At 38.7% G+C, this 17,088-nt stretch overlaps 1 protein-coding gene across 2 annotated transcripts in view; it reads left to right on the top strand.

Annotated features, from left to right (window-relative positions):
- The first annotated feature begins 256 nt into the window (after positions 1-256).
- nhlrc2 (NHL repeat containing 2) overlaps positions 257-17,088 on the top strand; it is a 30,307-nt gene continuing 13,475 nt past the window's right edge. Inside the window, exons 1-9 of one of the 2 annotated variants that reach the window (XM_041815660.1) lie at positions 370-434; positions 520-560; positions 3,625-3,777; positions 8,364-8,413; positions 8,862-9,267; positions 10,537-10,658; positions 10,737-10,866; positions 15,992-16,085; positions 16,344-16,575. In XM_041815660.1, coding sequence (XP_041671594.1) covers positions 3,726-3,777; positions 8,364-8,413; positions 8,862-9,267; positions 10,537-10,658; positions 10,737-10,866; positions 15,992-16,085; positions 16,344-16,575 — 1,086 coding nt within the window. In that variant the 5' untranslated portion in view covers positions 370-434; positions 520-560; positions 3,625-3,725. Of the gene's footprint in view, positions 435-519; positions 561-3,624; positions 3,778-8,363; positions 8,414-8,861; positions 9,268-10,536; positions 10,659-10,736; positions 10,867-15,991; positions 16,086-16,343; positions 16,576-17,088 lie in introns of both variants that reach the window. The other variant, XM_041815661.1, reaches the window with a different exon arrangement.

The following is a 17,088-nucleotide window of genomic DNA, read 5'->3' as shown; positions in this document are numbered from 1 at the left end:
CCACAGTAGTACGATGAATGCTTTAAGTAACTGCATGTGATGAATCCAAACAGCACATTCCGCATACTTTTCATAGATTAATCACTCATTGACTTGACTTACAAACTCGATGAAACATAAGATAAATTCTCAGGATAACTCAATCACTTAGTGTGGAGGGAGAATATTAAATACACCTCTAAAAACTGACATTAATTTTAATGTTTGTGTCGAATCGAGCAGCACGAATCCCAGTCCGGTTTGCCTAGCAAGGCTGATTGTTGTTGGAAAGATGGCGTCCCAGTGCAGCCTCTCTACTTTATTTCCTATCCAAAGCCAACTGGATTGCGACCTAGAAGAAGCTACGACGCAGCAAGAGAAAGAAAATCTTGTCTACCAGTATCTGAGAAAGCTAGACGAGGGGGAGGACCTGAAGATACCAGATTTCCAGACAGGTTAGACTTTGTTAAAGCTCTTGCTAGCCCAAGTGTGAAGCAGTCCCTAAACAGTTAAACTCGAGTTTGCTAACTCTGTCTTCAGTTCATGTCCGGACAAGTCCGAACGGTGTGAATACTAAACATGTAGGTTTTTCTGTTCTTTTCGCAACTTGTATCCATTTAGTGTCGGAGATTCGCCGTGTCTAAAATGTTTCTGGGTTCTGAGGTATTTTTTATGTAAGGGAGTTACCCTTCAGATATGCCTTCTTAAAGCAGCTCAGTTAAAGCAGTAGTTAAAAGACACATTATTCTCTAATTAAACTGCAGTTTAATGAAAAGTAATACATTTGTGGGGTGCTTTATTTTTGTGTTTTTCTGTGATATTATGTCAGCTCTACATGAAAATAGTTCTTTAGTGCTTAGAACCACGCCCCTGTTTCCCGGGTGTTACAGTCAAACGAGTGACCGTGTTAAGTAGTGACATTTAGTCGAACACTTGTCTCACATCAGCGGCCGAAACACGTAACATGACCTTGCGAATGCGGCTTTATTTTTTTCTCATTAAAGACATGTCTGGTTCGTATATATTTAACAAAGTACGATAAGGATATTTGTTTGGCCACCTTAACAGCAGTTGTAACTATGACAACCACAGACGCTTTGCCGTAAATCGCCAGCAAATACGGTCATTCATGAAACTTTGACGTCTGTTGCAGCTGTTTCTTAAGTGGCCAGTTAAGATCTAATTTTATAACCAAGATTGTAACTAGGCAAAAGTCCCTGTGTCTTTGCTGACGATTGGTTAAATATTTATAGAACCACACATGTGATTAGAATGCAGTATTGCTGAAGGCTCTTTGTGCTGAGCTAATTGGGAGCCAATTAAGGTGGATGAGGTCTGGAGTGTGGAACTTCCAAAGTCTAGGTCGATCTAAAACATAAAAACATCATGAAAAGTTTATTTTTTTTTCTGTAATTCCATTCATAAATTTAAACTTCTTATATTCTAGAATCATCTCATATAAAGTGAAATATTTTAAGACTTTTTGTTCAAATCTTGATGGTTGCAGCTTACAGCTCACAAAAATTTACTATCTCAAAACATAAGAATATTATTGCAAAAACAACAATGTAAACCTTTTGGAGAATTGTGTTCATTTATGCACTCAGTACTTGGTCGACACTCCTTTTGCAACAATTACTGCATTAATGCAAGGTGCCTTGGAGCCGATCAGTCTGTGGCACTGCTGCGGTGTTATGAAGCACAGGTTGCTCTGATAGCAACCTTCATCTTGTCTGTATTGTTTAGTTTGGTGTCTCTCATCTTCCTCTTTACAATACCTAAAGCCTGATATAAACTGTGTGGTTTTGGGCTGTCCCAGACAAAAGATGACCAAACGTGGCGATATCTTTAGTCATGACACTGAAACTGTGGTCCTACGTCACACTGTGAGACAGGTTGACAGACAGCCATTGTCATGGTCTTGTGACCAAATATAGCCTGGGATAAGATTCTGACTGTGTCAGAAATTTAGGAAGACCATCTCACAATGTGACTGCTGCTACGACCTACATCGACTAACCAATAATGATAAACAAGACACTGGCACTAACAAACAAACCAATTAGCATTAGAATAATGACAATGCCAATTGCAGACTTTTTTTTGGATCCCAACAAAGAGAAAAATCTTGATCCCATATGTTTTTTTCCTAAGTATATGAATGCTACAATTACAACAGTTTTCTTGTTGCTTTGCTTCATTGTTTACAACTGTGCAGCAGCGTAGATGAGTAATGCACACTGATGACCTTTATTTCTTGCATACGTGTGAACTACGTAGCCTGTGATTCAGTGGCCTTTAATAGGAGTTTTCGTGGCACAGTCTCCATGTGAAGGGTGTCAGTTATTGTCCTCTAGAGAAATGCCAAGTCAGCAGTCTTCCCATGGTTGTGGTTGTGTGAACCAAACCAGCTTGAGAGAAATAACTGACAAGAAATTAGATTTTTCCACAATATTCAAATATTTTGAGATAGGGTTTTTTTTTTAATAATTCTGAGCTGTAAGCCAAAACAAACAAAAGAAAAAAAACAGGAAGTCTTGAAATGTTTAACTCTGTATTAGATAAATCATGTCCAGGGGCTTTGCTGGGTACTCCTGATGGTTAATGCCCGTGTTACAGACCTCAGAGGAGGACGGAGCTACTGTCAACAAAAGTGGCCTATTGTACCAATAAACTAGTGAAATATTGCACAGACAAACTACATCTTATCCAACATATGCTGTAAGATTCTCTGCTGACACTTGTAGCATGTTGACTAATATCTCATCACACCAGTAGATGGAGATCTACAGTAGGACATGACATGAGAATAAACCAGGCTGAATGACGTTCATAGCAGGACACCAGACAAAAATCTTAAAGACACTTAAGCTGAATTAACATTTTCTGTGTCTTTTGGTAGATTTAGATAAAGCCTAAGCAACCAATTAATCTTTTGACAGAAAAAATTTAGATGACCTAGATTAAACAAAAGGATGCTAGAATGTTTTTAATTCAAGGAAAGGTGATTCATAACGCTCTTTAGTGTTCATATTTTTTGCTTTTTGCAAACATAACAGTCATAATATTTGCCTTAAATGTTTCATGTTTTCTTTGCATAGCAAAAAAAACACAAACTTAAATTTCTGCAGTACTGTAGTAGTTCACACATAGGAAGTGATTATGATGTAATGTAGGTGAGCATTACCCCATTTCTGAGTTACATGTGCAGCTGCATATGTTATCAGACTGTTTGGGTAACAGACAAGACCAATAATAATTCTCTGATTCAAATAAATAAATAAATAAATAATGAAGAGGTTATTTGCTGCACATTATGCTGTGAAATTTAAAAGCTAACATTAATTTCGTCCATGAAAGTTGAGAAGAATTATCAGACACTTTCAAGAGTTCATGTGAGGAAATTTAAAGCTATCAGGCAAGAATCTAGATTTACAGAAATGAAGTCATGGTGTTTAATGGCTGTCAAACACTTCTGAAGCTTTGAGCATTTTTATGACAGTGCTTTATCAGCCCCCTCCTCTGTGTGACAGAAATGCACAATCGGGCCAGACAGATATACCCGTTGGAGCGCTTGCCTTCACTGTGACTAAACTTTCATTAATAGGACGACGGCATCATTTTCCACTCTGTGATTTGCTCCAGGCTTAGAATGGCTGAACACAGAGGGGCCTCTATCTCTGAACAAGGAGCTGGCTGGGAAAGTGGTGCTGCTGGACTTCTTTACTTACTGCTGCATCAACTGCATGCACATCCTGCCTGACCTGCACCACCTGGAGAATAAGCACTCTGTCAAAGGTAAGGACTTACACAAGCTTAAGGGCAGCAGACACATGATCCCAAAGGGCTTGAGAGACTTTGTGGGGGTGTAGAGTTCAGTATCATACCTAAGAATTTTATGTAGGAAACTAAATATGGAACGTATTGCCTCTCACAACATAGTTAACCTCATTTCATGTGGAAACTAGAGCTACTGCCTGGCAGTTATATGCGTATGGAAGGTACAACTGCTGTACACTGAAAGTCAAACATAGTGGGTCAAGGAGAAGATCTGGGGTAATGTGATTGATAGGAATCTTATAAGTGAGGGATGAATATGAAGCCAAATGGTCTTGACGTTTACTTGTGGTGTTAAAAATAATCTTTTATACAATGCATTGTGATGTGGAAATGGCTTAGGTAGCTCACAATCAATGAAAATGGACGCTGCTTGTGTATTTGCCCCTTGCAGCTTGATTTATCGTAAATGCTCTCTAAACAATCATGTGACACCAGTCAACCAATCAACTCCTGTGTTGACTGTGCTGGCGTTTCAATCTGGAAATATTTAGAAGTCTGCAGAGTGCAGTTCGCTGACGGAAACGTAAAAATATGAACAGTTTCAGGCAGGCTGTCCTTGAAATTTTCCTGATTAGTTCTTTCATATACTGTTGGTCCCTCAGTGTGAAATTTTGCACACAAGTGAATAGAGGAAAAAGCATGCTGTCCGGCAAAAAAATGTTTCAAGCAGCTTTATTATGGTCACAACAGTAAGACAATTGCATGAAAGAAGCTTACATACAAGGGTTCTTATTTCTGTGTCCACCAAGTGTTTTGATGTGGATTGAAGTGCAACTTGAAATATCCTCTTGTTACATAGCAATTGATCCAGTAGATACAATGGAGAGACTTCTGATGTACTTATCAGCTGTTTTCAAGACATAGAGGGATCCATAACAGAAATGTCAACAATTGTTCAGAAGTGATGCCTATTTAACTACAGCAAAACCATATTGATTATCAATACGGTCTGGCACCGTAATTTATCTTTGTGCTTCATTTTCACACTTAAATCCCTGAACAAAACTTCTATATCCATAGATTGTTATCAGTGTCTGCTTGAAAAGATTTCAGATTCAGACAGATATGATGCTCTCAAGCGACTGATTCAGGATGAAGTATTCCCCTTCCCCATTAGATCTCAATGAGTATTAAAGCACTACAAGAAAATGCAGTGGAATGGATGTGAATTTTGTCTGGTATCAGGCAAATCACATCAAATAAGGTCACCAAAGTCACTGTCATCTGGAGCCAGAGACTACAAGTTTAAAAAAACAAAAGGCAAATATCACACCCACACAATCAGCTGGGCCCCTGAAAAACCCAGAGAATGGTCCCTACCCAGTTGTGATTTACTGAAAGTATCAACGCATGTGTTGGATCAGTAGCATTGGTGCTAGTGTCCTGGACAACAGTTACCTCATTTTGGAGCTAAATGGGTGTCAAGCTGTGATTGGGTTATGATATTCAAATTTCTTATTCGTGGCACTTTTTAACCCCTGTTCATCGCCACCCATTTTTTTCATATTTGAACCATTTTTGTCTCTTTTGACCAATTTTTTACTACTTTTTAACCAATTTTCACTATTTTAGCTGGCAATTTTGACAATTAATTGCCACTTTTAACTAATTTTTGCCGATTTTTGCCTCTAACCCATTGTTGAAACTTCTCCCATTTTCGCTAGTTTTTTCCTTTTTTTCAATTTAAACAAATTTAGCAAATTTTTGACCTTTCTTGCCTTTCTTAACCTATTTTTGCTGCTTGTATCCCATTTTTCTTTCTTTGCCACCCCGAAACCCCCTCCCCCAAATTTATACCACTTTTAACCTGTTTTTTCTACTTTTAAAGCACTTTTCACTTCTTACGCTGCCCATTTTTTGCCACTTTTTGCCATTTTTTAAACCACTGTAACCCAATTTTACCACCTTTTCACCTATTTTTACCACTTTTTTTTAGGGGCGTCTTTGCTGAGCGCTTATTTTTTCTGTAAAACACAAGTATCTTATGTTTGCTTAAAAAGCACAAAAAGTCACTATTGCTTAATTCCTTTTTTTGATTTCGTGGTTATGTAGGTGCCAACCTTTTGCAGTAGAAGCCCAAAGCTAAATGGGCCCTCTGTTGGTTGACAAATACAGGTTTGCAATGTACCGAACAGTCTTGTCAGCTTAATCTTAACTGTCCTTACATGAACTGTTTTTTTAATGGAAATCTGAGTCATTGTTACATTTCTGGTGCCCATGCAGTCTTTCTGAACTAACTTTCTTCAAAGATATGAGTGATTACATCACATCCAGTGCTTCTTAAATCACAGCCTTAGTAACCTGTAAGCTAATATAAAAGTATCAAGCCACAGCTTTCTAATAAGTACATCAGATAGGAAAGACAGACTATGATAAGGAGTTGTGGGTGTCTGCAGTGGAAGCTTGGCAGGCTTTACTCAGGGAACACCTTTTCAAAAGCATTGTTTTATGTAGCATGATGCGTCACAGGAACATGTAAGTTCACTGGGACAGAGCAGTTGTCGTACATCAACTCCACTTCTGTCCTTGTTCGTTTCCAACTCAAAGAGGGATCTTATCGGAGCTGTGAGGAGACAGTGACTAAATATATTTTCAAGCTGCTGTGTCACAGGGTCCATATTTGTCCCCAGCTGTACTTTGAGTGTATAGCTCTTTATATAGCTGCTCCATAATCACATCCGACTGACTCTGGCATCCTGCTTACCCATTCAAGAGATCATCTGAGGAAGCTGGAAAATCAGTTGCAACAAGGTGGGATACAGAAAACACACATACACACATAAAGCAGCAGCACCACTATTATCTCACTCGCCTTATCTTTGGCACTGCCGTGGGTACATTCTGTTTGCTGCTCTGGTCAGTGAGGTGTGGGAGCCACCCTGTCCAGTCACTCCCACAGTCAACCCACCCACCCATCGTCACTGCAATCTGTGCTGGTACTGTACTGCTTGGCCGAGACCATGGTTGACGAAATGTGCTGCAGATAGTCTGATTTTGACAGTTTGAAAATGAGTCTTTGTACTTTTGTTGAGGGATGGCTTGATGATGTGATTTACTGTAAAGGAAAGAAACCCAACTGAGTCTATTTACGGAGGATGGAGGGGTTTATGTGCTTTATTGCAGAAGGAGGTATCTTGTTGTATTGTGTGCCAAAAAAACAGTGTAAAATAGCTGAAACAGTGCCTTGGAGTGAACTTATTTAAATTTAAAAAGTTTTAGTTTTAGTCGTAATTTTGACATCTAAATTGTTTTAGTTTTAGTCTAGTTTTAGTTGACAAAACTTCCCAACATTTTAGTAGATGAAATTTACAGTAAATTTAGTCGACTGATTGGATCTCTCCCCAACTTACCCCGCCACCACACAGCAAAAGCAGTTATGACTGGATCTCCCTCATATTTCATCCTACCTTTCCACACAGCCAAAGTAGCTGTGATTGGATATATGCCTAACTTGCCCCTACTTTCTACATGACGAAATTAGGTCTGATTGGATAAAGTCTCTGTCAAACATTTTCATCTCCTTTTTTATTTGTTGACTAAAATGTCAGTTAATATAGTTTTAGTTTTTGTCCATGTGCACTTGTTTCTATTAGTTACTGTTTAGTTTTCGTTAGGGGAAAAAAGGCTATGTACATGTATATAACTATAAATTGTTATGATATACATGTCTGTATTTGTTTATAAATCAAACTTTCATTTGAGTTAGTCAAAAAACCATGGCAGTAAATCTAAAACTAAAGTTTTTATTCATTTGTTTGACCCCAGTAAAACCAAAGGATTAATAGGTACATAACATTAATTTGTAAATTGTGGTTAAAAAGATTTTTTTTTTTTTTTTTTATGAACCATGTAATTCCTCCATTAATGATTAGGATTGATTTAATGAGAAGTGGATAATCTCTGAGTGACAGTGTTTCTTTGGCTTTTCTGTTTATCCACGCTGGCTCACAAATCATTTGTTATTTAAAAGTGACGTGAGCATCAGACTGATGCGGAAACAGGAAATAACCTTCAAAGATATTTTTTTAACAAGAGATTCTATTTAAAGGAGCAGCATCACAAATGTGTGTTTTTCGGAAGTTTGAGAAAATTCAGTTGCATAACATTGAAACATCTCCTGCCTGCCTTGTTGAAAATCATAAATTTAAAGTGATTAGTCTCACTGTCTGTGTAATAAGCATGGTGTGGCAGTCTCTGATGACTACTGAGAAATATCTGAGATAAGCATTTAAGATGCCCCAGGCACTAAAATATTTCCATGAACTTCATACAATGGCAAGGCCTTTTAGCTTTTTAAGTAGAAAACCACATCAGTTTCATTTTTTCTACCCAGCTCCCTTTGTGTTTGTATTGTGTGTGTTTTTCTTTGAGACCTTATCAATCAAGGTTATGTAACTTGTTGACACTGATTTGGAAAGGGGCTCTGAGAAAAAGCCTAGAAACTCTTTTCAGGAGATATTTTTGTTAATTCTAACCACTTAATTTACTGTTATTTGTGGTTTCATTTTATCACTGTGTTTTTTTCTGTTTATTCTCTCCCTTAGATGGACTGGTGATCATCGGTGTACACTCAGCTAAGTTCCCTAATGAAAAGGTAAGAGCATTTTCTTCCATTATAATAGTGTCTTCAAAACATGTGACATTTCAGAAAGGCTGTTGAGTGTCATGCAGTTAAAATCCTTGATGAGGATGTGGCACTCATTCATGCAGCTTTAATCTGCAATCTACCCTGAGCATCAATGTAAATCAGTCCATCCTCCTCCCACCCCCAGTGTTACGGCCAAGCTATCGGACTGGCCTCCATTTAGATATGCAGAAAAAACTGGCTTTTTCTCTCATTTATGTGAAGTGTTTTAGACCAAGCAAATCTTTTCTTAAAGTATTCGGATGCCTGCCCTAACCATTATAACAACAGGGACTGTAATGACATTACAGAAAAAAAACCCAGACATTTCAGTCGACTAATCATACATGCCTGTTTCTTTTGCAACAGATTCCCAGCTCTTATTAATGTTTATATGTCTGTGATCCATCCTACAAAGGTCCTGGACAACATCCGCAGCGCTGTGCTCCGCTACAACATCTGCCACCCGGTGGTGAACGACAGCGAGGCTCTCCTCTGGCATGAGCTTGAGGTGTCCTGTTGGCCCACACTGGTGATGCTGGGCCCACGTGGAAACCTCCTCTTCTCTCTCGTAGGTGAAGGCCACCGCGACAGGCTGATGCTTTTTACCAGCATCGCCCTTCGTCACTATGGGGAGAAGGGTCTTCTGAGCACGCACACAGTGGGGATCAAACTCTACAGGGACTCCCTGCCTCCCAGCGTCCTGTCCTTTCCTGGGAAGGTCGCCATAGACGACAGCAGGAAGAGACTAGCCATCGCCGACACCGGGCATCACAGAATACTTGTGATGACTGTGAATGGACAGCTTGAACACGTCATAGGAGGTGAGCAGTTAAAACCAGAAAGGAGAGGCTCTAGTACTCGTATTTTTACTCAGAAAGGAGATAATGCACTTAAACTATATTATAATATCTAAAAACTGCTCCATTAAAGAAAAAAAGAAAGCAAGAAAGTGATGTTTTTGCTTGCAGCAATGTAAAAAGATATTTTAGCAACACGGATATTTTCAGAATGCTGACATGCTTCAGTAACCCTCAGAGGAGCCACATGGTACTCTGTGTAATCCAAACAGAGAGGTTTGGCAACAGCAGGGACTGGTGCATGCTGGGAGCTGGCATTGACTGAAGAGTTGACAAAGTAAGGGCCCAAAAAAGCTGATTTTTGTGGACCATTCATCCGCTCGAGCATGCGTATGTGTTGCAAACATCAAACAAATCTTTGAAATAGCATTTATTAAAGCGAATGTCTTCATTTTTTCTTTTCATATTGTTTGAGTTTCAGAATCTTAAAGGACACAACTCCCTGAGCTAGAAAAACAAAGTAAGACACGCACATCAGTAAATTGGATACTAGAATAAGAAGAAGTCATAGAAGATGGACTTGGCATGCTGACTCTGAAGACCTACAAAATTCCTCTTCAAAGATCTGTTATGATGTTCATGATGAAGAGAATCTTTAGAAACATAAATATCCAAACAATCTGTAATCATAGATGTATAGTGCCTATTAAAAGTATTCACTCACTTGGACGTTTTACCCTTTTATTGATTTTATAAATCAGCCATGGTCAATATAATTTGTTTTTTTTTCTTACAAAGAAAACCCTTTTCTATAAAGTAATGTCCATTAAATAAAAACATGCAATGTAAAATAAGTGACTGCATAAATAGTCACCCCCTTCAAGTCTGTATAGTAGATGCACCTTTGGCTGTAATCACAGTGAGACAATAAGATTGTCCTCCAGCATTTTCCTGTATTTTGCCGTATTTATTTTACCCTCTATCTTTACAAGCCTTCCAGGGCCAGCTGCCAAGAAGCATCCCCACAACATGATGCTGCTACCACTGTGCTTCACAGTAGTGATGCTGCATTTGTGGTGATGTGAGGTTTTTGGAGTTTGCCAAACATAGGGTCTTGTCTGATGGCCAAAAGAGCCAGTAACCATTAACCCTGGTTAATCAGAGTCAAACTCTGGCTCAGGAGATGGTGTTTGGTTCTGTTAATATGGAAATAAGATTATTTTTGTGCTTAATAATGCTGTAATATTCTGTACTATACTGAATATATTATTGAAACATTAATTTCTGTACAAGGGCCTGAAAGCGGAAGACAAGATGGTGACCTGTCCAAAGCCTCCTTTAACTCCCCTCAGGGAGTTGCCATTAAAGGAGACACCGTATATGTCGCTGACACAGAAAACCACCTCATCAGAAAGGTAAACTCATTGTCTTTCCACATTTTTTGCGTTCAATTTCCTGTCTTTTGACTTTTTTTTTTTTTTTGCGTCTTTCAGATCGACCTGATGGAGCGAAGAGTCAGCACCCTCGCTGGAGTGGGCAGTCAGGGCACAGACAAAGAGGGCGGAGCCATGGGACCTGAGCAGCCCATCAGCTCTCCTTGGGATGTGACTCTGGGCTGTGCCGGTGAGTCTTGTGGCGCCGTCAGACCTGAACATGAAGGCTTAAAGTGTGTCCTTGTCTTTCTGCTCTGTGTCTGCCTCCCACTTAGAATCAGCTCTGCTCCACTCTTCCTCTTCTGTGCTTTCTTTCTTCATGCTGCTGTATGATCAGTAAACACAGAGAGGCGGGTCAGTCTCTCTCTCTGTATCAGATTGCCTGGACATGGTTACATTATACTGGAAGTGAAGGTCAAGTTTCTCTAGGTCTCTTAATATCAAATGTTATATTTAATTAAAAACAAAATGACATTGAAATGTTTACCAAATCAACCCTGCAAGCTTTGTTCATGTATTTTAATCTGGTTCAGTTTCAGGCTCTTATAATTTGTAATATCTTATTTTTCAACAAAAAAGCAGCAACCAGCCAGTATCATTTCAGTCAGTCATTTTCAGAAAAAAATTATAAAATCTGAATATGAAAGAGAGCTTGTTGCAGTGCACAAATAACACTCCTGAGAATCATCAGAGGTGAGAGGGTAATTGAACAGGCTGAATAAGTTAATTTTTTATACTGTAGGATTTGTCCTTGAGAGATCTTCGTCAGAAATGTATCTCTACTGAAAAATGTGGAGGACAAGAATAATTATTAATGAGTTAAAACTACTTGGAAACCATTGAAAGCTGCCCGAGAAGGTGAGAAAGGACCACACTTAAATACCAAACTTGCCTTCAGGAATTTTTTTTATTATCTATTTTATTTAATATTTAAGAAAATTGCCTTTTAAATCCAATAAAAATGTTATTTTTTCACACAGCTGTATCAAAGACCCTTTGAATGACCTAAGTCTCCATCAGTTACTGATTAGAACATTTAGATTTGAATTCAGAAAAGCATGCGTTGAAAAGTGAAGACATTGTGTGGGTGCATGAAACTGCAAATCCCTGAGTGTCCACTTGAGGCTGGCTGCTTTTCTGGTAAATAGGAAAGGATGGGTCGGTCGTGATCTAAAAATTTAAATAAAAAAAAAACATAACATAATGTTTATTAGGAGCCAAACTCCAATGACTAATGTGTTAAACATAAAAATGACGATCTTTAATAGGGTTTGGCCTTGTTCCAGTAATGCTACCCATACATCAGAAGACTTTGGAAAGATTGGGAAAAGACTCTTGGAAAACTATCAGCTCACACCTGCTCACATCTAAAGACAAGTTTTTAGTGTTTTTAGTCACAATCTAGTCTCAGACTGAGATTTTACAACGACTGTAAATCTTGCAGAGTCACTATTTACAAGACTACTACTAGATTCTTTTAGCATTTTTTTTATTTGCAGGGCTTCTGCAATGTCAGTCCATCTCTTTTGAGAGTGAGACACATTCATTGTACCCATTTAAGTAATTGTGAGAGTACCAACACTAATTCTCTGGACCTCTGTAGAATTGGTTAAGTCTCTTTAAAAGGGGGGTGAATATTTCTGCACTTATTTTACCTTACATTTTTTTTTAATTTAATTGATTTTACTCTGTAAAAGTCTTTTTATACTTGGATATTAAAGAGCTTTTTTGTAATTTCTTGATAAACTAGAATGGCCGTCTGAGGTGGCAGACCCACGCCTAAGCAGCGCCACCAAGGAACTTACGCTCCCATTGATTACCATGGTGTTCAAAATTTCGAAGTCTGAGAAAAACCGAACAGGTGTGCTGATCATCACCAAAATCTAATTGATTCTTCCCTGTCACTATCCCAATATTCCCTGAAAGTTTGATGATGATCTGCCTTTCCGTTATCGTGTTATTCTTTACACATACAAACAAACAAAGATACGGAACCCTTTCCATAACCCCCTGCCGATTTCATCGGCGTGGGTAAAAACACAACATTTTGATCATAATTTATGTATAAAATCAGTAAAAGGGTAAAGCATCCGAGGGGGTGAATACTTTATATAGGCACTGTATGTGACTATCTCATCACACTCTCTCCATTAAACTGGATAAATAACTCCATCTTGTGAAAAAAGATCTCATAAACTGACATCCTATACCTTATGTATATTTTAACATTTTATAGCTTGATTAATCCTGAAATGAAAATTTTGGAAAAACCTGGGAATAGGCAGGAAGACTGCAGCTCCTATAGCGTATCTTAAATTAATGATTTTACATTTTATTTAAAACAAAAGGCAACACAATATCTTTAACCACACAGCCATTTTTGTTTACTAATCTACTGTCATTCAGCCACTAGGCTTTTAACCCCCAAAAGGGGGTGTGGTCTCTGTAGAATAGGAAGTGATGTAAGATTGCTCTTTCAGTATTTGTGCCTGATTAGGGGCTGATGTGACCCACTTCAGCTCTGCCTCTTTGTCAGTTTCTAGGCTTTTTTAAGCGATGCCTCTTTTTCTTCTTTCATCTTTGCCGCCTCACTTTGACTTGTGCACAGAAAGGTGTCTAAGTGCGTATTCAAGCTGGAGGTGTTGTAAAAGCTGTCACTTGTATTTAAAGTCAAATTGCAGCGCGTCGGATCGTCCCTGTGACATTGTGTACTCGCATAAATCAAACAAAAGATGAAAGTGTTGTGTGTTTGTTCTGCCTCTGGCCACCACTGTTCTCATTAACAGTCTGTTTATGTTTCAGAGGTAAGCTGATTGAATCATTTATCACAGTCAGGTGAATTTAAAATATTAATTTTAGACATTTTACAGCGCTCATTATCCCAACATTGAACTCAGCTTGTACCCAAAAGGTAATCAGTCTTTGTCAGATTTCCTGCACAGGTTAACGGGCGACACAACCTGCTGGTTTGCACTTCAGCACATGCTTCTGAGGATGTGGTATAACACCTTTAACTCCTCTAACATTGTCCTCTGGGAGAACTCACAAACACTCATCTGCATATTCATGGTTTAATTCATGGTGTTGTGTATGAATAATTAAAGGGGCCAAATCAAGAGGGCCAACCACCTTCTGAGCTGTAAAGTACTGCAGTGACATTGATGCTGTGAGTCATCAACAGTCCTCCAGATGTGATAAAGAGAGGCCGAGCTCTGCTACATGAAAAATACAACTGAGGCGCTGTTCGTCAACAGGGGCTGTGCTTTCTTCAATGTTGTCTCTGCTGAGTGCATCTGAGGTGTCATACTGCTTTTGTCAGAGTGGCTGCTGTCACTAAAACCTGCAGAGCAGCATTTTTCTTAGACCAGACTTCTTTAAAAAGGTCCATGTTTGAGGGAAAAGACACCAAGCTTGAATTTGAAGTTGAATATTTTTATACTAAACCATATTTGAGGTCATATGAGGTGTGTACCCAGGAATTGTGAGCCAGCTACATACAAACATAACTCAAATATGTGCGACATTACACAAAAGTAGGGATCAATACATTGACATTTAATTAAAAATTGATACCAACAAGAAAAATTTAAATCAACTTAGCAACATTTGTACAAGGGCGGGCTTCTTCCTAAACAAAATTTTTAGAAAAGGGTCTAATTAGCATATTTTTGATTACAGATTTTTTTTGTTTGACTTTCAAATGTATGCAACTTTTAGGCTCCAACAGTAAGATCAGCCCCTATATTGCAGCCTGCCACAAGGGGGCGACTGAGATATTTTAGCCAAACAAACCCATGGCTGTCATGTTGTCTGTGCTGCATGGTGATAAATGAAAGACCCAAGCAGGAAAATTGCACTCCCAAAACACCTGAAACTGAAAGTTTCCATAGAAAGCAGACATTTTTATCAAAGCTGAACTAATAAATATATGTTTAACAAGTATTATATTTGCTAATAATGGCTTACATGTGGATATCTGTTTCCAGAGTCATTTAAATAGCTGTAGGGAGTTTATTAAAGAATAAAAAACATTCCCAAAATACCACAACATTTTTCGTTTTGAATTTTTCCTCTCCACATATTTTGAATTTGATCACGTTCTGGGAGCCGGATGGGAAGATATGGGGATCCTGATGTGGCCCCCCTCATCAGAACCTCCATTGCTCTTTTGTTTCCAAGAGGGAACATAGATAACACAGCCAACATGATGGACTGTGTCAAAACAGCGCCACATAAATCTATGCTGAAAAGCAGCTAAAATACGAGAGGGCAAGAGCCACAGACATTTTCAGGATTCGGGTTGATGATTAATGTAGTCAGCTGGAATTATCAAATTTGACATAAATTACAAACTAACAGTAATAAGCACTTGACAGAAAATTGACAAATTCAGTGTCCTTTCAGAAAGGCCCTGACCGGTAGCAAACCAGGAACCATCTTGCTGTGAGGCAACAGAGCTAACCCCTGCACCGCCGTGCAGCCCCGGTACCGTTTGGTGCATATCTCTCCCCATTCTCTCTCCCCATATTTCCTGTCAATCTTAAGATGTCCTATCACTATAAAGGAAAAAATTACCAAAAAATAATAGTTTAAGAAAAGAAAGGTGTCAGTGTCATCTTTTATAAAGAGAGAAATAGCCTCTGTTTTATTATAAACTATACAACCTTAAAATTAAACAGAAAAAGAAAGACAAATAAGAAAACTGATATTTTTTCATCTTTTTGTAAAAGAATCATATTCATTCATGTATTGCATCTCTCCCCCTGGCATAATTAACTAGAGAGTTGGGGACAACTCTCTCTCTCCCTGGTTTCCAGCTCCATCTACTGTCTTATCTCTACATTCAAGGCATAAACATGTCCCAAAATAATCTTTATAAAGGCTAGTATTGTCTTTGACCAACATTTACATGCTGTATTAACCCAACTTAGGGCTTAAACCTAAGAAGTAGGATTGTTCAAGGGTGGGAAGAAAGCAATCTAAGCTTTAATTTGGTGTGAAATGTTTTAAGATTAGATCAATGTGGCAAAACTAATAAAGCATTTGGGAATAGTTTGGATATTTCCATGTATATCTTACAGTAATGATAAAATGTATTTGTTTAGTTTTTTCTGTATTTTTTTTTCTCATGTTGTCCTCATAGCTCAAAGTTACCAAACACACCCAAAATGACCTTTTTACCTTCAGCACAAATATTTGCTCCACTCTTGGATGCTATTGACAGTGACACAGGCTTTTCTGCTTCCACTGAAATTCAAGTGTTTGTTTGTTTGTGTGCTCGTGTTTGTGTGTGTGCATTTCCTTTGTATGTGTAGGCGGTGACGAAGATAATGTGCTGTGGATAGCCATGGCAGGGACCCACCAGATCTGGGCTTTGTTCCTAGCAGATGGCAAGCTGCCCAAAGGAAGGTGAGAGACGAGGGCATAAACATGATGGCTGCCTGGAAACAGGGACCATTCATAGTCACTGATAACTTCTCTCTTTATAAAACAGAAAAGAAGTCAAATATACTACCGTGCTTATTTACTTTTATATCCTTTGCATGGAGAGAAAAGTAAGAATGATCTCCACCATGCAAAATCAATTTTTATTATGATAATTCTGTGTTTATGACTGCATTATCTGAACTATCCAGCAAGATTTTTAAATGTTTTGTTTTATGTCAGTGAGTCTAAGGCTGGGACATGTGTGCGATGGGCTGGCAGCGGTAATGAGGAGAATCGGAACAACTCCTACCCACACAAGGCGAGTTTTGCTCAGCCCTCAGGCCTGGCTTTGGCCCCCCAGGAGCCGTGGAGCTGTCTGTATGTGGCCGATAGTGAAAGCAGCACCATCCGCACGCTGGCACTGAAGGACGGAGCCGTCAAGCTACTGGTCGGTGGAGAGAGAGACCCAATGGTGAGAGTGCAGCTGTTAATGGAGGAACACATTCAGATCTGGACTAATGTTTCATGTGTCTCTTTTGTCTTTACTTTCCATTGTTACATCCAACCTACTTGTTCTGTTTTGTATCTTTGTTTGGGTTCCTTAAAGTTAATTTTGCAGATTTCAGTGCCTGTATTTTAGAGGACAGGACAGTGGATAGAGTAGGAAATTAGAAGGAGAGACGAAGAATAATGTGCTGCAGGCTTCCAACACTACAGCCTCTACACAAAGGTCATGTGACCTAACCCTGAGGCATCTGGTGCCCCACAATTGCTTCTCCTTCATTTTTTTCCCTTATTAAAAAGAAAAAAACACTAATTTTGCATTACTGCAGGTCTATTCTCACAACAATGTGCACATTATAAACAGAAATACCTATAAACAAGAATTGCAGTACATTTGATAGGGCTAGAGCCCTTTTCATCCATGCAGCCCTAATCTACCCCAAACATTTCCTGACTTCTTGTTCCCTCTTTTAGTGGGCTA

The sequence above is a fragment of the Cheilinus undulatus genome, linkage group 20 (assembly GCF_018320785.1).
Source record: "Cheilinus undulatus linkage group 20, ASM1832078v1, whole genome shotgun sequence".
Classification (NCBI taxonomy): Eukaryota; Metazoa; Chordata; class Actinopteri; order Labriformes; family Labridae; genus Cheilinus; species Cheilinus undulatus.
The sequence above is the reverse complement of the archived record's forward strand: the minus strand, read 5'-3'. Positions and strand labels throughout refer to the sequence as shown.